The sequence below is a fragment of the Esox lucius genome, chromosome 13, assembly GCF_011004845.1.
Source record: "Esox lucius isolate fEsoLuc1 chromosome 13, fEsoLuc1.pri, whole genome shotgun sequence".
Classification (NCBI taxonomy): domain Eukaryota; kingdom Metazoa; phylum Chordata; class Actinopteri; order Esociformes; family Esocidae; genus Esox; species Esox lucius.
In genome coordinates, this window is record NC_047581.1 from 8,418,714 (window position 1) to 8,439,580 (window position 20,867).

Consider the following 20,867-nt stretch of genomic DNA (forward strand, 5'->3'; position numbering starts at 1 on the left):
AGATGCAATGTTTCCTTTCCCATGTGACCGTAATTAATCACATTTCTATTAAAGAAAATTAATCAGGACCTTCATATATTTTCTAATTACAACCAAGACTTCGATTGCCTTAGCTTTCAGGATGATTAATTGTTTAGCTCCAGCCGTTTCCCATGTGGATTTATTTCAGCCTGGGGCTAAGAACAAAATGGAAAAGTACAATTGGCTGAGGGCTACTCTGCATCCCAAACAACCCAGTTTTGGCTAGTCTCACTCTGAAATGGCATTGTATTCCTTTCACAGTGCACTACTTTTGACCAGAGCCCATGTGAAAACAGCCTAACTGTTCTGCAGTCATTGTATTCAAGGGTATATATACATGGATGAGCCAAAACATTATGACCCCTCACAGGTGAAGCTATTTGTGTTGATCATCTCCAGTGCACATGTCAATATCTGGGTAGATACAATGATAAGTCACACTGTCCAAGTGTTTCCCCAAAAACATTTAATGTGAAAACAAAGATTTGAAAACAAAGATTTTCATTTTGTCGCATTCAATGAAAATACATTTTCTAATAATTATTTTGTATACAATACCTCAACAATGCAACGTAAGCTGAGTCACTTTATTTAATAGCCTGTCCATCCACATGCATATTAGACTACATGCAAAAGTTATGATACATTCTTTTTACTTAGGTTTTCAAGAATTATGGTCCTTCAGTACATAAGAGAGGCTTCAAATAAAAACCGTTATAACATGGCTCGTTAACTTCACACACAGAAAATAATCAACTGAAACATGTAGGGATTTAACCAACCCTCCTTCTAGCTTTCCATTGACAATGTTTTAAAACACTTTCTGCTGCGTGCCTTGAACACAAACGGGATGTGGAACAACAGCAGCAGGGAGCGAATCACAACTGGTGAGCAAATGAGAGCTGATGATCATCACTGATGAAGTTATGAAGCATTTGAAGCTATGCACTTATGAAGTGTAAATAAAATGGCAAAATTCCGGTCCGGTATCTGTCCCGTGTTGTGATGCTCCACTTGTGTTATTCAGAGAAACAACTTCTCGCATTTATCCCAACAGTCCCACATGTCCATTACAGTATCCCCAACTCCCTCTATATAACACGCAGCTCTGGTGATCTTGCTGCCTTCTGTGGCACCGAATGTTGTAAGGCTGTTATGTAAGGCCAGTATGAGGACACCAGAAGAAGAGAATACTGTCAAGTAGCACAAAGATGCGCGGCTTGACTCTTAACCTTGTGTTTGTCTCTTCAGTCTTGAAGGTCTCAGAGGACCAAACGATCATATAGGCAGGAGTTCGGGTGGACTTTCTCCATAACAGTACTTCGCTTGAGGATTTCTGTAGGTATTTTCATGTTGAACACTCTGCGGGGGTGGGGATGGATAGGGGAAAGTCAAGCGTTAGCTTTGCATAAATCACGTATGGTATCTCTATGTGAAAAGATGTTGGTGATCACATCTGTGTTTGTTTTAATGCGCGCACACACATCAACCTACCTGTGACGAAGTCCGACACTTGGCTAAACACAGCTCAAAGTGGTCCTCCACGGCCGTGAAAAGGTTCTGGAAGCCATCGGCAGCTCTGTTCAGAAAACGTTCTAGCAGAGGTTGCTGAAAAAGGGGTTGTTCAGCGAGGGCAAAAACATTACAAAATTGGGAAAACCATTCCATAAATGAAAGTTGGCTGGCTCAGGCAACACACAGTGGCAGATTGTTTTAAGTAACATGATTGACACCATAGAATTAGCTGAAAAAAATAATCAAAATAATCAAAATCTTGCAAATTCTTGCATCAAATTAGTCATAACCTAACCACTGCTAAAGGTTAACAGGAAATCATTTTGAGTCAGCTGTCAGATAGCAATGCACAGACGTCATGTATCCAACAGAAGTGCATAAAACAGCAGTAAATTGAAATTTGGAAAAAACGCTGCCACAGATTGACAAGATTGTGCCGGTTACCTTACCTTGCTTGCCTGGAGGAGACGAGGGCTTGGATGACTGATAACTTCCTTCAGTTAAACAGCTCCAAAACTGAAGGTATCCTCATTGGGACCCCACACCAACTTCGATCCTCCCCCCTGAACGTTTACTCATTTTCTGGCCATGATATTCCTCTTACATCCTCTATAACAAACTTGGGGGTTCGATTCGACCCCCACCTATCATTTAACACCCACAACCAATTTATCTGTAAGAGTGCATTCTTTCACCTCCGGAACATCTCAAAACTTCGCCCCTTTCTCTCTCTTTCTGATGCAGAGAAGTTGGTCCATGCCCTTGTCTCCTCCAGACTTGACTACTGCAACGCACTCCTCATCGGGATCCCTGGCAGGAGCCTTCAGAGACTGCAGTACATCCAGAATTGCGCTGCCAGGGTCCTGATGAGGGTGCGTAAAACTGAGCACATCACACCCATCCTCTATAAACTCCACTGGCTTCCTGTTAGGCTCAGGATTGAGTATAAGATCTGTCTCCTAACCCATCAGTGTGTCTACGGCAGTGCACCATTATACCTCAAAGAACTTATCAAAAGGCATAATCCAACCCGACATCTCCGTTCCTCTGACAGCCACACACTCCAGGTCCCCAAGTCCAAACTCCGCACTATGGGAGATGGGGCCTTCCAGGCGGCTGCGCCTCGACTGTGGAATTCCCTCCCCAACCACCTGAGGTCGCCACAGTCTTTAGAGGTTTTTAAAAATAAACTAAAGACCTACTTCTTTTCTATTGCATTTTCTTAATATAATTTATACTGTTTGACTTTTCTTATGTTTTAGTGTTTTTATCTGTGCACCTGTAGCACTTTGAGATGTGTCCTTCACGTGTAATAAAATGTATTATTATTATTACCTTATCGGGCTGGAGGCAGCAGGACACGCAGTGCTCGTAGATATTACAGCAGCCGTTGGCCAGGCAGCTTTTACAGATGTACTGCCTGGAGCTCGGGGCGTTGACGTTACAGCAACCATTCACCAGCAGGTCCTTCCTGTCACACACATAACCTGGAACACATCGGAACACAAAATGAGCAAACCAGACAGAAAAGATTGCGCTTGAGCAAGGGCTTTTGTTGTCATTTAGCTGACGCCTATATCCAGAGTGACTTACCGTAGCGAGTGCATACAATTCCGACCCGGTCCTCATTGGGAACTGAACTCACACCTTCTGGCATTGCATCTGAACTCTAATAGCTTCAGGGTCTGCTGGCACTGTCAATCACAGCTGACGCCCTAGCTATGGTCCCACTCGCCAAATGGTTTCTCAGGGTTTATGAAAAATGGAAATCCCAAATTCACACAACCATATAATACAGCTTTCACGTGTGAAACAGGACAAATACAATAATCCGCCTAATTGTTAAATAGGGTTAGGGATTATTTCACTAAATTATTTAATCATCCACAGCTTAGATTAAACTTCTGAATCACCTGTCGGATAAATCAACAGTACATAAAATATTTGTAACATTCTCCAGTGTGGTAATAAAGGTTGTAATGGCAGGATTTTATTACAACAGATTACCTGCTTTTTCTGCTAATGTAATCAGAATTGTTTACACTGTTTGAAATGGTCCGGTGTTATTTAATCACAGGCCTACTTGTACACATGTTGATTGGTCATACAACACTTGTTTGGATCTCTACATTGTTTGGTCATATTATCATAATTATAATAATATGTAGGCTAATACCATCATCAGTGGGCCTCAGATAATTTAATCTCGATTTGTATGCACAGCATGTGCTGCATTTAGTGTTTGTAGGCTAATAATTTGACTTATTAAAATTGTCTGTCATTCACAGTGATTTGGGTGTCATTTAATTGCAGGCAATTACATAAAATGTGTAGTAGCAACATTCAGAGTATTTATTTAATTTAAATTTTTTTGGGCAAGTCCAAACGCAAACCAGTGTTCTTTAGAACACAGGCCAGGACAAGCCTGCCAGGGTCCAACTGAAATTAAGACATTTTCTTTCTGAGGTTAATTGGGAACAGGTTACCATAATAGGGCACTGTACCTGGAAAAAAGGCATGTCACCTGACACCTCAAGCCAACTTCCACATGCTGCCTTCCCGTCAGCATCGTGTCAATAAGACGTTAAACGTGCTACATCAGAAACCAACAGAAAACTGAAGATTTTCCTCATTCCTTCCAATCACCGAATATACCCAGCACATCAACAGTCAAACCTTGAACATTCTTGACATTGAAAGCTGCCACTGCATGTGATGCCAACAGGCTTGTGTCATGAGGATTAAATTCAAAGGAAGTGTTCCTGTGACGGCTGGTAGCAATGACTTACGCCAATGGCTGTTGTATAACAGGACAGGTAGGTTCATAACTCACCCAGTTCATCTGTAAGTAGGCTCTTGCCCTGTATTGAGTTCCGGCACTGAGTAATCTGCCGGCTGCTGTTGCCCAGGGTAAACCTGATCTTCCATGGGATCCGGTGGTCCTGGTCTCTGGCCTCTAAGAGATTGCGATCTCTTATGGTCCTCTCCTCCTGCATAACACAACATACCCCGCACATGTCTCGTTTGGCCAGAGGTCAAAAGATTCACAATACAAGGTTGGTTTGACCTGTTTGGAAGTTAGAAATGTGGTTTTTCATTTCATTTCATGTTCATTTATGTTGATCCTTGACTTTTTCTACACCATAATAAAGTAGACGGGTATCACATATCTTGGTTTCTGATAGCCGTCTCTGTAGTTACAGGACTGATGTCTCACCTCTGCTGTTCCTCCTTTCCCTTTCAGCTTGGTGTTTGCAAAGCCCCACATCAACAGCTATGACTTCTTTGACCTGATCTGGGTGGTGGGGATCACTGATTTTGTTCTCAAGTACTGCACCATCGGCCTGAAATGCCTCATCCTGTTTCTGCCCAAGATTTTCCTGGCCTTCAAATCTAGAGTAAGAGCCGGTGTTTTAAGTGTTTTTAATATTTGCAATGGTTTTTCATGTGTCCTTAGTGTGGCAGCTTTTCTGTATTTTACATTCATTTGGGTTTCACTTACAGTGCCATCCAAAAGTATTCAGACCACTTTCACCATCTTAAATGTATAAATTGGTTTGCTATCAGTGTACACACAATACTCTAAAATACAGGTTTTTAGAAGTATGTGCCAATTAATTGAAAATGGAAAACTTGATACATCTTGTGTACTTAAATATTCAGACCCTTTGCTTTGGTCCTCTCTTCCTGCATAACACAATATACCCTGCACATGTCTCGTATGGCCAGAAGTCAAAAGATTCACAATACAAGGTTGGTTTGACTAAAAAAAATTGACCTGGATATCACACACCATGTGCCCAGACATATAAAGCACACCTGATTTCCAGTTACTTGAGCAACATCACTAGTCACAAATCTGAGATGTCAAGACTTTACCCACCTGTTTCAAGGTGCTGGTTAGAAAGTAGATCAAAGACAGTCCAAACACCACACCCAGAACCCAACGTTTTCTTAGTAATCTTCGTAGCACCATGGCATGACGTTCTTAGGGCACCCGTGCGACCACCCAGTCCAAACCAGATTAATTGATGTACAATAATGCGAACTGGTAAGATCGATATAAACAAACTGTAAGCTAGACACCTGAAGTTCACCTGGGGTGTATGGCTAGTAATGACAGTTTGGAAATCCTTTTACTTTTACGTTTACTGTGGTATACTGACCGTAGTAACAATCACAACCTAACCCATTTTTCTGGCTAGCTAGTTAGCTGTTTTAAAGACGACGTAAAGCTAATTACTTAGCTTTGAACACATGGGCGGTAAATGTGCTCTTCGATAGTCCTAAGTAGCTAGCTACAAAATAAATATTAGCTTGCCTTTGGGATATAGTCTGCTCTGTCAGCCTACAGAAAAGCTATAACGCTAATGTGATGCTATGCCAACTAGCTTCTCTCATCCAGCATTGGCAATATAGTTCGTTGACGTTGGAATTAGCCGTCCTGCTTTGAGATGCATATTCCTGTTACAACGCGTTAATTAGTTAGCTATTAATCTACACCATACTTATTCAAATAACATATATTGCTGATGTCCACTTCAGATAAATTAGCGATAAAGCATCGAAAATAAACAAAAGGTTTTTCCCATTACGTCTGACAACCATCAAAACAACTTCCAAACACGGATGTGGTGTGGTGAGAAATTAAACGCTGATTGGTCGAATTACGATTTCATTGACGTCATACCGGAACAATATCGTCGCAAGGCACCGGGCAGCCGTGGGGGTGTGTGCGACTAGGGAATGAGAGTAATTAGCAAAATGATGATTCAGGTGAGATCAACTATTTATTTGCAGACATGAATTATCAATTATGCATAGAAACCATACAATAGAGAAACTAGTAAACCTATTTACTGTGCTGGTGCCCGTGCCACATTAGTTTGCTATTTGCGGCTAGCTAATAATGTTGCAATAAAACGCTAGCATAACATGGATCCTCTCCCCTCTGCTTTGCGCTCATTGTCTGCATGTCTGTCTACACCCCACCACAGGCCTGAATCACATGGGGATGAACTGGATGTGCCATGCAGAGAAGACACAGCAGTAACACGGATGGCATGCCCTCTGAAAGGTTTGATCCCACATTCTAGGACACGGGCCTCTCGGGCAGGTTCCTCGTAACCTGAAATTGTGTACTCCAAAGAGGATTCAGTTTGTAGATAAAACATGCTAACTTCAGGAGGCAAGTCCATTGAAAGGCAATGCAAGAAATAGACAATAGACGACAGTCTCTGAACCGTCAAAAGATGCAGCTCATCCTGTCTCTGCTCTCCAGGAGTCGTAGCCAAACCCTGGGCTCAGACAGCAGCCTGGACGAAGGAGGTGTGTTCGACTGCCTGAAACCTGACTCACCAACCTCCCCCCAGCAGCTTTTTTCTGGACTGGTTGGGGTCGGAGTTCCCTCAAGCTCTGGTGTGCCCTCGGCTAACTTCCAAACAGGTGGCTTGGTTCTGGGGACTCCCCCGGACGTCTTCATCCAGATGACCGCCTCCTCCAGAGAGGAGGGGGGGGCACATCGCTCGGAGGGTGGGCCCTACCTCCCCTGCCCACCCCCTCACCATCATCACCATCACTTCCACCAGCCACTCCAGCACCGTAGCTCCCTCCTGCACTCCGCTGCGGGGGCTGGAGAGAGGCACGGCAACCGGGAGGAGGCCTCGGATGACCCCTCTACACCTGCACCAGCCCTGTCGGAGCTGAAGTCTGTGGTCACCTGGCTGCAGAGAGGGTTCCCATTCATCCTGATTCTCCTAGCTAAAGTGTGTTTTCAGCACAAGTTGGGTAAGACTAGGTTTTATGCTACAAATTAACAGACTCCTGTTGTTATACCTGGGCGGTAACAACTACACCGGTTATGTTTTTGTAACCTACTAATGCCTATTATCTGAGTTTTCATACTAAATGCTCTTGGCTACTGGCTAGTTGTATATTTATGGTGATTAACGGTGTTGGTAATTTGGGGAAAATATTTGGAACATTTGGAAAGTCTACATTGGTGTGTGTGACTGGTGACTTTTTCGGTAGGCATTGGGGTGTGTGTCGGGATGGCCAGCACATTTGCCTTTGCCAATTCAACATTCAAGCACCAGGTGTCACTACGGGTAATTTCCCAGCATTCTACACAACTTTGGTCCAAAGAACGTACATTTGATAATAACTACACTTCCATAAACATTTGATATAACTGTACATCCATAGACATTTTAGTACTTGCCTTAAGGGTTATGAAGCCTATGTAAACAGCCAGACTTGGTTCCAGCTCAGCTGCTGGTGGGAATATACATGTTAGTAATTAATAAGGTGTTTGCCGATTTGCTAGTTGTCTTTCTGCATTTCAGGAGGATAGGTCTGTGGTTGTAGCTCTGTGGATGATCCTGTTCCTCTCCGGAAACATAATATACCTCTACTATACATTTAGTGCTGAGGAGCTGTACAACAGGTAAGGGGGACAGGCCCAGCTCCACTGAGGGGGCATTTTTTTATCAATGGAAGGGCACATCTAATTCATATACCATTTGCAGTGTTTATGTGGTGACAAAACCGGGGGGGCAAAGAGTCTATCTGGGAGGCGCAATGCCCGGCTTTGTCCCCCTATAGATCCGGGCCTGAAGGGGGAACCATGTTAATTTGGCTCTGAAAATCTTACATTGTCATCCACCCCCTATTTATTGGGCGGCATGTATCATATTGGTTCGAGCATTGGACCAGTAACAAAATGGTTGATGGGTCAAATCGCAAAGATGAACAATTCTGCCGTTGTGCCCTTGAGCACTTAACCCTAATTTCTTCCATTAACAGCTTTGTGTAAGGCATCTGCTAAAAGTGTAACCATTTGACCTAGTGCTTTTGAAGGACAATTGGCTTAGACATTTTTTTCTGATCTGCATGTAGACAGTGTGCGTGTGGTAATTTATTCATCATTTAATTTATATCCTTTATGTTGTTGTAATATGATTTTCATTGTCTTTAGGCTCATGTTACCTTGTGCCTACATGTCCTGTGAGTATTCATTTTGCGTTTATTTATAATTTCCTGTCTCTTTTGTTGGGCTTCCTATGAAGTGTGGTTGTTCATTTCAGGTGCTCCATCTTATGTTGATCCTTGACCGTTTCTACACCATAATAGAGTAGATAGGTATCACATACAGTGGATATAAAAGGTCTACACACCCCTGTAAGAATGCCAGGTTCTTGTGATGTAAAAGAATGAGACAAAGATAAATCATGTCAGACCTTTTTACACTTTTAATGTGACCAATAATGTGAACAATTCAATTGAAAAACAAACTGAAATCTTTGAGGGAGAAAAATAAAAAACTCACAATAACCTGGTTGCATAAGTGTGCACACCCTTAAACTAATACTTTATTGAAGCACCTTTAGATTTTATTACAGCACTGCAAAAGTGCTCCAAATCTGTCAGATTACAAGGACATCTTCTGTGCACAGCCCTCTTCATATCACCCCACAGATGTTCAATTGGATTGAGGTCTGGGCTCTGGCTGGGCCATTCCAAAATGTTCTTCTGGTGAAGCCATGCTTTTGTGGATTTGGATATGTGCTTTGGGTCGTTGTCGTGTTGAAAGGTGAACTTCCTCTTCAATCTTCGGTTTTCTAACAGACGCCTGAAGGTTTTGTGCCAAAATTGCCTGGTATTTGGAACTGTTCATAATTCCCTCCACCCTGACTAAGGCCCTGGTTCCAGCTGAAGAAAAACAGCCCCAAAGCACAATGCTGCCACCACCATGCTTCACTATGGGTATGGTGTTCTTTAGGTGATTTGAAGTGTTGTTTATACGCCAAACATACCTATTGGAATTATGGCCAAAAGTTCAACCTTGGTTTCATCAGACCATAACACATTTTCCCATGTGCTTTTGGGAGATTTGATGTTTGTTTTTACAAAATTCAGCTGGGCTTGGATGTTTTTCTTTGTAAGAAAAGGCTTCCGTCTTGCCACCCTACCTCATAGCCCATTCATATAAAGAATATGGGAGATTGTCACATGTTGCACACAGCCAGTACTTGCCAGAAATTCCTGCAGTTCCTTTAATGTTGCTGTAGGCCTCTTGGAAGCCTCCCTTACCAGTTTTCTTCTCGTCTTTTCATCAATTTTGGAGGAACGTCCAGTTCTTGGTAATGTCTCTGTTGTGACATATTTTCTCCACTTGATGATATCTGTCTTCACTGTGTTCCATGGTATATCTAATACTTTGGAAATTATTTTGTACCCTTCTCCTGACTGATATATTTCCACAATGAGATCCCTCTGATGCTTTGGAAGCTCTCTGTGGACCATGGCTTTTGCTCTGAGATGCAACTAAGCAAATGTCAGGAAAATCCTACTAGAAAAGCTGAACTTTATTTTTGATTAATCAGACTCTAAATGATGGCAGGTATGTAATTACTTCAATTTAACATGAGTTTGAATGTGATTGGTTAATTCTGAACACAGCCACATCCCCAGTTATAAGCGGGTGTGCACACTTATGCAACCAGGTTATTGTAAGATTTAAATTTTTTGTTTTCCCCCTCAAAGATTTCTTTATTTTTCAATTGAATTGTTCACATTATAGGTCACATTAAAAGTGTAAAAAGGTCTGACACAATTGATCTTTGTCTCATTCTTTTACATCACAAAAACCTGACATTTTAACAGGGGTGTGTAGACTTATTATATCCACTGTATCTTGGTTTTTGATAGCCATCTCTGTAGTTACAGGACTGATGTCTCACCTCTGCTGTTCCTCCTTTCCCTTTCAGCTTGGTGTTTGCAAAGCCCCACATCAACAGCTATGACTTCTTTGACCTGATCTGGGTGGTGGGGATCACTGATTTTGTTCTCAAGTACTGCACCATCGGCCTGAAATGCCTCATCCTGTTTCTGCCCAAGATTTTCCTGGCCTTCAAATCTAGAGTAAGAGCCGGTGTTTGTGTTTTTAATATTCGCAATGATTTCCATGTGTCCTTAGCGTGGCAGCTTTTCTGTATTTTACATTCATTTGGGTTTCACTTACAGTGTCATCCAAAAATATTTAGACCACTTTCACCATATGTTGTTCTGTTATGTACCTAATTTTAAATGTATTATGTTTTTTGCCATCAATGTACACACAATACTCTAAAATACAGATTTTTAGAAGTATGTGCCAATTAATTGAAAATGGAAAACTTGATATATCTTATGTACTTAAATATTCAGACCCTTTGCCATGACACTCCATATTGAGGTCACATCAAATGTGTCCTGTGATCATCCTTCAGTCTCTACAGCTCTGGAGGCCACTTGTTGTCCATGTAAGGTCTCACACTTCACAGCGCTGGTCAGAGCAAAAACAAAGCCATGAAGTAGGAAAAAAACAACTCATATTTCTAAAACCATGTTTTGGTTTTGCTAGTTTGGGGTATTTTGTGTTGATTGATGGATGTAAATTAAAACATTTATGAATACATTCCATAACTCAAGACAATGTGGAGAAAGTGAAGTGGTCTGAATACATCTGGATGGCACTGTGTGTCTTTGGGGACACTGTGTGGGTATGTGTTGATGGTGTCATCAACGTGAATGTTTTGCTTAGAATCTGTTGACACAGATAGATTGTGTGTGTGTGTGTGTGTGTGTGTGTGTGTGTGTCTTTCTATCTGTGGCTGTTTTGTCCGCCTGCAGGTTTTGCCCGTGGGGGTCACAGAGTGCATTTTGATTTGACTAATAAACAAACCAATCAGAGAGTGAGGCTGCTGACACTGAGCTCATTTCTCCCTGGAGGGATCATGGGTGAGGTCATCTCTCCCTGGGGCTGAACCATTACTACTGTTGTGTGTGTGTGTGTGTGTGTGTGTGTGTGCGTGCGTGTGTGCGAGCGCGTGTGTGAGCGCTCCTGAGTCCTTCTCACTCTGCTGCTGTGGTTGCCTTCGCCACGCAGTCAATAAACCAACCAACGATCGGCTCAACCGCTGTCCTCATGCCTTCCCAATGCCTCAACCAAACAGTGTCCTGATCCAGGCCCAAGTGGCCTACTTTCAGGCCATGAAGTCATGGCCACACATCAGCCAATCATTCTGCTTCGTACCTTTCCCTTCTGCTTCCACCCAGTGAAGAAATCATTAATGATCTCACAAGCACAAACGTGCAAGTAAGCACCGATGGAGGCGTACAGGAATTGTTTGTGTTACGTATAACTATACTCATGGGGACCAAATGTCCACATGAGTATAGTAAAACCAGACAAAATTTGACTCATTGGGACCTTTCACCGGTCCCCATGAGGCAAAAGTAAATTTCCGGCTCAGGGTTTAGGTTTAGCGTCCAACTTACAATTCATTTTAGAGTTAGAATTGGGGTTTCTTTAAGGTCCAGGTGTTGTTGGTTAAGTTTAGGGTTAAGGTTAGGCATTACATCCAGGTAAAGTTTAGGCATAAATGTTACTTTATTGTGGTTAAGATTAGGGTTAGGTTTGGGTTAGGCTTATGGTTAGGTTTAGGTTTAAGATTAGGGCAAGGGAGCATGCAATTTCTATTTTCTGGTCCCCATGAGGATAGCCATACAAACTTGTGTGTGTGTATTATACAGTACCAGTCAATAGTTTGGCTATTTTCCACATTGTAGAATTGTAGAAAGACATAAAAACTGTAAAATAACACATGGAACCATGTAGCAACTAAAAACTGTTCAGGATACCTTTTACAGGGGGGAGAACAAGTATTGGATACACTGCTGATTTTGCAGGTTTTCCTTCTTAGAAAAGCATGTAGAGGTCTGTAATTGTTATCATAGGTACACTTCAACTGTGAAGGACGGAATCTAAAACATAAATCCAGAAAATCACATTGTATGATTTTTAAATAATTAATTTGCATTGTATTGCATAACAGAAGTATATGATCACCTACCAGCCAGTAAGAATTCCGGCTCTCACAACCCTGTTAGTTTTTTTTTTAAGTAGCCCTCCTGTTCTCCACTCATTACCTGTATTAACTGCACCTGTTTGAACTCGTTACCTGTATAAAAGACACCTGTCCACACGTTTATTCAAACAGACTCCAACCTCTCCACAATGGCCAAGCCCAGAGAGCTGTGTAAGGACATCAGGGATAAAATTGTAGACCTGCACAAGGCTGGGATGGGCTACAGGACAATAGGCAAGCAGCTTGGTGAGAAGGCAACAACTGTTGGCACAATAATTAGAAAATGGAAGAAGTTCAAGATGACGATCGATCTCCCTCTGTCTGGGGTTCCATGCAAGATCTCACCTCGTGGGGCATCAATCATCATGAGGAAGGTGAGAGATCAGCCCAGAACTACACGGCAGGACCTGGTCAATGACCTGAAGAGAGCTGGGACCACAGTCTCAAAGAAAACCATTAGTAATACACAATGCCGTCATGGATTAAAATCCTGCAGTGCACGCTCAAGCCAGCGCATGTCCAGGCCCGTCTGAAGTTTGCCAATGACCATCTGGATGATCCAGAGGAGGAATGGGAGAAGGTCATGTGGTCTGATGAGACAAAAATTGAGCTTTTTGGTCTAAATTCCACTCGCTGTGTTTGGAGGAAGAAGGATGAGTACAACCCCAAGAACATCATCCCAACCGTGAAGCATGGAGGTGGAAACATCATTCTTTGGGGATGTTTTTCTGCAAAGGGGACAGGACTACTGCACCGTATTGAGGGGAGGATGGATGGGGCCATGTATCGCGAGATCTTGGCCAACAACCTCCTTCCCTCAGTAAGAGCATTGAAGATGGGTCGTGGCTGAACCCAATAGAAAATCTTTGGAGGGAGCTGAAAGTCCGTATTGCCCAACGACAGCCCCGAAACCTGAAGGACCTGGAGAAGGTCTGTATAGAGGAGAGGGCCGAAATCCCTGCTGCAGTGTGTGCAAACCTGGTCAAGAACTACAGGAAACGTATGATGTCTGTAATTACAAACAAAGGTTTCTATACCAAATATTAAGTTATGGTTTTCTGATGTATCAAATACTTATGTCATGCAATAAAATGCACATTAATTACTTAAAAATCATACAATGTGATTTTCTGGATTTTTGTTTTAGATTCCGTCTCTCACAGTTGAAGAGTAGCTATGGTAAAAATTTGACTTCTACATGCTTTGTAAGTAGGAAAACCTGCAAAATCGGTAGTGTATCAAATACTTGTTCTCTCCACTGTATATTGTAGTCACCCATTGGCCTGATGACAGCTTTGCACACACTTTGCATTCTCTCTACCAGCGTCATGTAGTAGTTGTGGGCAAGTTGCAGATTTCTGGCAAAAGCAACCAGATGTTTGGGAACAATGCTCCGGTACTTTGTGGAGTTTGTAATGCAGTTGACCTTAACAAGAGGCATAGGACCAGTGGAAGTGAAATAGCCCCAGAATATCAAACATCCACAACCTTGATTTGCTGAATTCTTCTTTGTATCCCAAACCATCTTACTCACTATGTGTAGTGGCAAGTTGTCCTCAGACAGGTTACCAATGTTGCTTTTTTACATTTATTTTTTCATTGGACCTATGTCCAGATTTTAGGGAAGGTTGAAGTAAAGTTCTTTAAGACTACTGATATGATATTTGAATATATATATTTTTTTTAAATGCAGATCACCTGTTTATGAGAATACTTAGGGATGTCAATCATTTTGATGCCTATCTTTCTGTGAATGTATTACTTGTTGAAATTGTTTTCTCTGTTTATATTTTGATAGTATACTAGAATGTTTCCCATATTTTTAAGGTTAACATGTTGTATGAAGTACACTTAAATTTTTTTAAGGTTGTGAATGTACTTGATTTACTTTGCTTAACTATTCTAACAAGCTTTCTTGGCTAGATTTGTTTGGCACTGTCAGTGCACTTCCACTCAAGGGAAATGTATTTTCTAATAGCCATGCATCCACCTTAAGCAAGATTTAATGAAAACGTGCTTTTAGCCGCTACGGGGGATAACTCATAGCGGCGGTGTTCCCTAAATGCTGGTTAGGCTTTGATTGGTAAGTTGAGAGGTCAGCGTTACTAATGAAACAAAATATACAACAAGTCCCAGAATGCTTTGGCACTGGCTGCTGTGGCAGAGTTGTTGGCTGCATTCCAGTGTGTGTGTGTGTGTGTGTGTGTGTGTGTGTGTGTGTGTGTGTGTGTGTGTGTGGTCGGCCAAGAGTAGGGGCAAGAAGGGACAATGAGGATAGATGAATTGTCTACTACCCCCGGGCTCTTTGCTACACAGTCTCCAAACTAGAGTGATTAATCTCTGTCAGGTGATATCCACAGAGCCATTATACAGACTTTGATAACGCAGTGCCACCGGGAATCAATTTCCTGTTAGTGTTTGGCCCCACACAACACACACATACCTCCCAATTCACTTTGAGTACTCTGCTGCAGCAAGAGCAACTCTTCATTTTGAAGAGGCTTTCTCTTCACCAGTTAGAGAGAGCAAGGCGGAGGACTTTCAGAGAAAAAGATGGCTGCCCTGCAGGTTGGCCAAGCTGTGCGTTTACTGGGTAGCAGGTGGATCGAGCCGATCGGCTGCCAGCCTCCCTTGAAGGTGGGGAAACGGCCCGTGCTGCTTTGAAGCAGCAGCCTGCAGAGCCCTGGATGGCGTCCATGTGTTGGCTGGAGCCGAGCGTGCTGCTTTAAAGCTCTCGGCGCTGCTTTGAACCAGGGCAAGCAAGATTTTTGGCTTCAGGGCCACATTTCAAAGAAGGCCCCACATCCATTTTTCCGCCTTATAATTTGTTTGTCAAAATCAATTAGTGGTCCATTAAATGGTGGTTCTGAAAAAATGTATAGGTCCTTTATGATTTCTTCGTACTTCAACATACATACTTTCCTATCTAGTTTTTCTCATTCAGGTTTTTTTTTTAAACTCTTAAGTTTATTTACTGATACTTGTTGCGGGCAGGATTAAATTGGTTTAGATTTAGTTTCCCACACCTTGCCTAGAGAGACCCTTATCTCTGTTTGTTTTCCGCTTTGGGCTTTTATCTTAAAAGACGGGACTTTCCTATTTGTGCACTGTCTTATCTGTTTGTGTAGCACCAGTCCTTCACCTCGGTTAGCCTGTCATATCCTGTGTGTGTGTGTGTGTGTGTGTGTGTGGCAGGGGAAGTATTACTTGGTGATTGAGGAGCTGAGTCAGCTATTCAGGGCGCTTGTTCCCATCCAGCTGTGGTACAAGTACATCATGGGAGAGGACCCGTCCACCAGCTACTTCCTAGGAGCCATACTCATCATCATCTACAGCCTCTGCAAGGTATCCCAGCCTTTACTCAACATGCTCCTTAAGCGTATGTACTTCTGGAATTGAAATGGGTGTTTTATGCACCAGAAATTAATGATGAATAAGGCTTAAAGTGTATAGTCAAATGGTCACGTCCATTTCAGTGGCCAGGATCGTCCTGAAACACACTTCTTAAAAATGAGCCCTGTCCAAAGTTTCCTCATTCTGCCTTTAACATATCACTGCTGATCACAAATAAAGCAGCTGTGAAGCAGTTGCCTAAATGTACGCCCCCATCAACAAATAGCCAATCAACAACAAAAACCTACTCTCACTCTTCTTCACTACACTCAACAATATTTCAGATCCTTTACTTATGAACTCCTGGGTCAATAGGACAAACGATTCGCAAGTCAATATATTCAATTAGTAATCATGCTGGTACTGTGTGGTAAGGATAAATTCCCTGTAGTTAATGTATTTACAGTGTGTTTGGACCGGCTTTTGTTCCGGCCCTGTACGGATGCAACTGATATTGTGATGTTGTTACCTTGCAGTCGTTTGACCTCTGCGGACGAGTGTCAGCCATTCGCAAGGCCATAGCGATCCTCTGTAGCGCTCAGGTAAGTCTTTTATACCGTTTCATGTTATACACCGCATTAGAATAGTGGTTCTCAAACATCTCCTTGGGAGCCCTGGGCCCGTTTCACAATGCAGCCCTGAACTATCTCGCACAACTCTGTTAATCAAGTTCTTGGCTTGTTGAGTCTTGGTTGCTAGCTATTAAGACATTTTAAGGGCCAGTTTCATTGTCAGTGTTAGATTATGGGGATGTGCTATATATGCCTACTTCAGCATTGATATTGAAATTTATTTTATTACTAGTGCAAACTTGTCATATATAATTCAGTGGGCTGGAACATCAAGCCTTAAGCTTGATTTTCAAGTGCAGTAGTTCCTAACCTCTGTCCTTGGGTAGCTCCAACAGTATTTGTTTTCATTGTAGCCCCAGCCAAGCACAGCTGATTCAACTTGTCAACAAATGTTTAGGCTCTCGTTGAGTTTGGTGTGCTTGTCAAAGGCTACAACAGTGTCTGCTTTTGAGGATAATCGAGGACCAGATTAGGGAATCATTGTATTTAGTGCCCAAGAGGAAATTTAAATGTTTGACAAATAACCTTTTAATTGTTAACTATTATTACTTTTCCTAATGTATGTGTATTTAATATATTACCATTTTTATTCATGTATGTATGTTTTCAAATATTCCTGTAAAACTGTGCATAACCACGATAGAGACCTAGGTCTATGCTTGATTTCCCTGTATGAATAAAGGAAAAATACAAATAGAGTAAAATGTGGAAAATTCGTGGAGGTGTTTGACAACCACTGTCAACACAAGCTTTGCCTTTGCGAACCATGCCCACCTGTTGCAGAGCTACGGTGTGAGAGCCAGCAGCCAGCAATGCAGTGAGGCAGGAGATGTGTGTGCCATTTGTCAGAGTGACTTCAGAGACCCCATTGCACTTCTCTGTCAGGTGAGGGGACATTTGAACCTGTGTCATAGTAGTGTGTTGCTCATGGATGAGAGTTCTGTGTTACATTGAGGTCTGTTTAGTTTTTAACAACCGTTCTTTTGTTTCAGTGCAAGGCTTTCGTATTGTAAGTAGGGTTGCAAAGCTACTTGTAATTTTCCCAAAGTTTCCAGAATATTCCATCATTTTGTTAATTAACTGCAAATATATGACCGTTTAGCATAACTTTGGTGATTTATACTTGAATAGGTTATAGTGTGATGTTAATTTGTTATATGTGCGTCCTTATTGTCTTTCTCTTGGAAAGACAGAATGACAGCAATGTTTGTCATTTACTCTGTAACTGTTCAAATCTGCCACCAGTGCGACGCTAAAACATCAAATACACATTGAAATAATACAATATATGAGTATATTTAATGTTGAATGGTATTCACTAAGTTGATGGTTTATGTGTAAGGTTTTAAGGATTTTTTTCTAATTGAATTATTTAATGGACTGTGCATGTGATAAGGCCAAACCCACAGCTTGAGATAATTACAGACCTTGTGATCATCTAGTGTCCTAAAGGGCGACTACATATCCTGTAATACATTACATTAGATAATTAAAGGATAGCAACATTGTTGTAGTTCCTGTTAAACTGAGCATTTCTAGTAACACCATGATGTCATGCCACAGGGGAGCAGCGGACCCGGAACACTAGAGCCACTCACATAAATACTGTATTGAATAGCTTGTCATTGGTCATTTAATTGTGTTGGGTTACATTTTCAAACTTTACAAGTTTTACAAGCTGCGCCTAACAAAAAAATAACACTTGCTGTTGTCTTTTCCTAGCACTAACTTTCCAGAGCTCTACTTCACTGAAGGAAAATGTATTTATTATGACTGACCCGCAAGCAGTGTGTGGCTCTGGATAAGATTGTCTTCTCAATTACTAAAATGTCAACTGGAAAACCTGTTTGTCTGTTTTTCTCTTTAGCATGTTTTCTGTGAAGAGTGCCTGTGTTTGTGGTTTGACCGTGAGAGAACGTGCCCCTTGTGTCGCACGGCGGTCATAGAGACCCTGCGCTGTTGGAAGGACGGCACGACCTCTGGCCACTTCCAGATCTACTAGATTTGATGCCTACCATGCACCGGACGTCACCCGGGAGGACCAACTCATTAGATTGAATATGCCTTCTGTAGATTGTCAGTGACCATCTATTTCACACTTAATCCATATCGCCTCACTTCTCCATGAAGCCTTGTGATATGAAGAAGGTTCAATTCAAGTACGTTTTGTACCTCAATGTTCATTTTGCCGCAGTGTTTTGTAGTATTGATCATAATGTACAGGCTTCCTATTTCAGTAATGATGTTGAATGTTTGCTTCTTTATGTTCTAGTCTGAAGCCCTTACTCCTACAGCAGTGTTACAATGAAATAATCTATCAACATGTTCTAAAAAGTAGCATGTTGTGTTGCTTTCACTGTGTTGTACACATTACTTCTGTATACCTTTTCTCTCAAACGCAGATGATGGCATAAAAACATTTTATTTTTTAAATCCGTATTGTATAAACCTTAAGTGATAACAGGATTCACAATGTAATAAATATTACTTAGCATGTAAAGAACACATTCTTTATAATACACATTCAGCACTGCAATTGAACTACAGTTTGTGCGATGTATAAAACAGCTTATGTACGGTAAACGTGAATCGCTACCCTTTCTTGCATTGTTCCAATCAGCATTATCTGCCTTAACACTTCTACACAATTCTGCGAACGCAAGGCCGTTTCACCATTTCAGTAGTTTAAAAACAGTTTACTTTTCTTCGCTATTCAGTTGTCAATATTGAAACAGCAAACAGAATTAACAACTTAATAAAACGAAATGACAGTAGAAAACAACTATCAAAAGTGATGTTCATCCTTAGCGCAGTTGGAATATAAAAAGACCGTTTTAATTGAGCAACATTTCAAGATTGCCCATCACATGAGGAAAGCTAACTAAAAAGTACAAACATTCTTAAATGTATTTTCTTTTCTGCATACCGACAGTCTATTTCACACAAGTAATTTAAATCGTATATAGTGCATCGATAATTCAAGTGGTCATCCATGTTTACAGGCGCTTAGGCAAGATGAGTGAGTTTTTCCTCTGCATCCGTCAGGGGAGGATGACATCACCATTATTTACTCGGAAGAAACGCCAAACAAAATGTGATTATATAACAGGTGTGTGTTGAATCCCACTGAATTCAAAGCACAGAGTCAAAAAATAAAATACGTTGGAGAAAAAACAATGAAAAATTTATTTACGTAGTGATGCATTTTATACCCACGTTCCCAAAAATAACGAGGAAAGGGGTTACTCAATCTTACGATATTATATCATCTGAATTCAGATGCACAACATTTTTCTTAGTTAACAAAGTACAAAATGTAAGCTATTTGATTTCAGTCTGATTTTCCTTTTTACAAACCCCTGTTTACCAGCAGTCCCGCCGTTTTTATTGTGTTGCGGTCTTTTCTGCGTACTCAGGACCTCGGCTGGCATCCTTGTTCTCCATTGAAATATTCTGACAGCTCACTCCTCACGATCCTGAGGCGGAAGGCACCATCTACAGTACATCAATATGCATTGTTTTTAGTGCATAACATTTTTCAATCATATTCAGAAAATCTGCACGATGTATTTAGTGTTAATGATTGACAAAATACATTAACATAAGTAATACTGATTAATATACACAATTGTAAATAAACTAAATCTTGCAAGCAATATTAATAACGCCATCTTCTCAATTACCACACTGAACAATTTGTGAAAAGTCGATAATAGTGCATCTTAACCGGGATATTTGCATTACTCTGCCAAATGTGATGCGCACCTGTAAAGCTTACCTGTTGGCGGTTTTGTGGTCGAAGAGATGCGCACCTACAGGTGTCGCTTTCTGACAAAGAGCACGAGGACGGTTATTTGTATTGCTGTACTTACAACACCTTGAAACTGTATTTTTCTATTTAACTCAAGTCTTTTGTTATATCTGTTAACTCCAGATCCAACCGTCCACTTTTTATCCATCTCATCTCCGATCCTCCTGAGGCGAGAGGCAAGGGACTGGATCCCGGTGCATAGTGAGGGTCCTTGGGCACAGATCATCGAGTCGCCGGGTAGAGGCAGAGGCTCGTCTATCGGGAGCCAACACATCTTCTCTAAAAATCACTCTATCTTCTATCTGTCCCTGTCCCCTCCTCTGATCCGCGCTTATAGAAAAGTATCGTCTTTACTGTCCGGATAAGAGCTGGACTGTTTATTTCTCTCCCTGTGTTGTATTATTCATGATTAAAGAGTCACATGGTATTAGAGGTTTACATCATCTTTTCACTCAGTCGTGAAAACCCTCTTCTCATCTTATCTGACGAATCTGTGTTTAATAGGAGGGGCGAATATGGATGTCTAATTGAATAATCATAGGATTTCAAATACATACAATACAGTACGATGTTTAGATTCGGCCTCAGTAAGTATAAATTATAAACAATCGTGATTACAACGTTTTACTTGAAAATTATGTATGT

The 20,867-nt window shown here is 41.4% G+C and overlaps 2 protein-coding genes and 1 long non-coding RNA gene across 8 annotated transcripts; 1 reads left to right on the forward strand and 2 right to left on the reverse strand.

The window, feature by feature from the left end:
- Nucleotides 1-464: 464 nt before the first annotated feature.
- On the reverse strand, nt 465-6,177 carry spring1 (SREBF pathway regulator in golgi 1). Of its 3 annotated transcripts, none has more exons than XM_010894763.3 (6): nt 5,703-6,177; nt 5,420-5,584; nt 4,370-4,526; nt 2,872-3,023; nt 1,516-1,629; nt 465-1,383 (listed from the first exon to the last, which is right to left on the reverse strand). In XM_010894763.3, the coding sequence occupies exons 2-6, from the start codon at nt 5,510-5,512 to the stop codon at nt 1,300-1,302; spliced, it is 600 nt and encodes a 199-aa protein (XP_010893065.1). In that variant the 5' UTR covers nt 5,513-5,584; nt 5,703-6,177; the 3' UTR covers nt 465-1,299. The 3 variants fall into 3 exon arrangements, with proteins under 3 accessions (XP_010893065.1, XP_010893066.1, XP_019908435.1); XM_010894764.2 differs by lacking the exon at nt 5,703-6,177 and adding an exon at nt 4,754-4,929 and having other exon boundaries at nt 5,420-5,508; XM_020052876.2 differs by having other exon boundaries at nt 5,420-6,177.
- A 48-nt stretch (nt 6,178-6,225) lies between these two features.
- rnft2 (ring finger protein, transmembrane 2) lies at nt 6,226-20,649 on the forward strand. 4 transcript variants are annotated; one of them, XM_010894765.5, is made up of 10 exons: nt 6,226-6,312; nt 6,534-6,613; nt 6,818-7,323; nt 7,567-7,643; nt 7,881-7,981; nt 10,305-10,458; nt 15,642-15,791; nt 16,316-16,381; nt 17,195-17,296; nt 18,279-19,012. In XM_010894765.5, the coding sequence occupies exons 2-10, from the start codon at nt 6,567-6,569 to the stop codon at nt 18,411-18,413; spliced, it is 1,338 nt and encodes a 445-aa protein (XP_010893067.1). In that variant the 5' UTR covers nt 6,226-6,312; nt 6,534-6,566; the 3' UTR covers nt 18,414-19,012. The 4 variants fall into 4 exon arrangements, 3 of the variants coding, with proteins under 3 accessions (XP_010893067.1, XP_034152254.1, XP_012988216.1); XR_829069.3 differs by adding an exon at nt 20,346-20,649 and having other exon boundaries at nt 6,270-6,312; nt 6,534-7,323; nt 18,279-18,570; XM_034296363.1 differs by having other exon boundaries at nt 6,270-6,312; nt 6,534-7,323.
- Nucleotides 18,817-20,357, reverse strand: LOC109616534. The gene is made up of 2 exons (XR_002197704.3): nt 20,190-20,357; nt 18,817-19,906 (listed from the first exon to the last, which is right to left on the reverse strand). It is a non-coding gene; the product is annotated as an uncharacterized LOC109616534 (long non-coding RNA).
- Nucleotides 20,650-20,867: the final 218 nt, after the last annotated feature.

Coding starts and splice junctions, on each gene's coding strand:
- spring1 (XM_010894763.3), bottom strand. CDS start 5,512: ATGGTGCTACGAAGATTACTAAGAAAACGTTGGGTTCTGGGTGTGGTG. Junction 1,630..2,871: donor GCTGCCTCCAGCCCGATAAG/GTAATAATAATA, acceptor CCCCTTTTTCAG/CAACCTCTGCTAGAACGTTT. Junction 1,384..1,515: donor AGTGTCGGACTTCGTCACAG/GTAGGTTGATGT, acceptor CCACCCCCGCAG/AGTGTTCAACATGAAAATAC.
- rnft2 (XM_034296363.1), top strand. CDS start 6,744: ATGCAAGAAATAGACAATAGACGACAGTCTCTGAACCGTCAAAAGATG. Junction 7,982..10,304: donor GCTGAGGAGCTGTACAACAG/GTAAGGGGGACA, acceptor TTTCCCTTTCAG/CTTGGTGTTTGCAAAGCCCC. Junction 10,459..15,641: donor TCCTGGCCTTCAAATCTAGA/GTAAGAGCCGGT, acceptor TGTGTGTGGCAG/GGGAAGTATTACTTGGTGAT.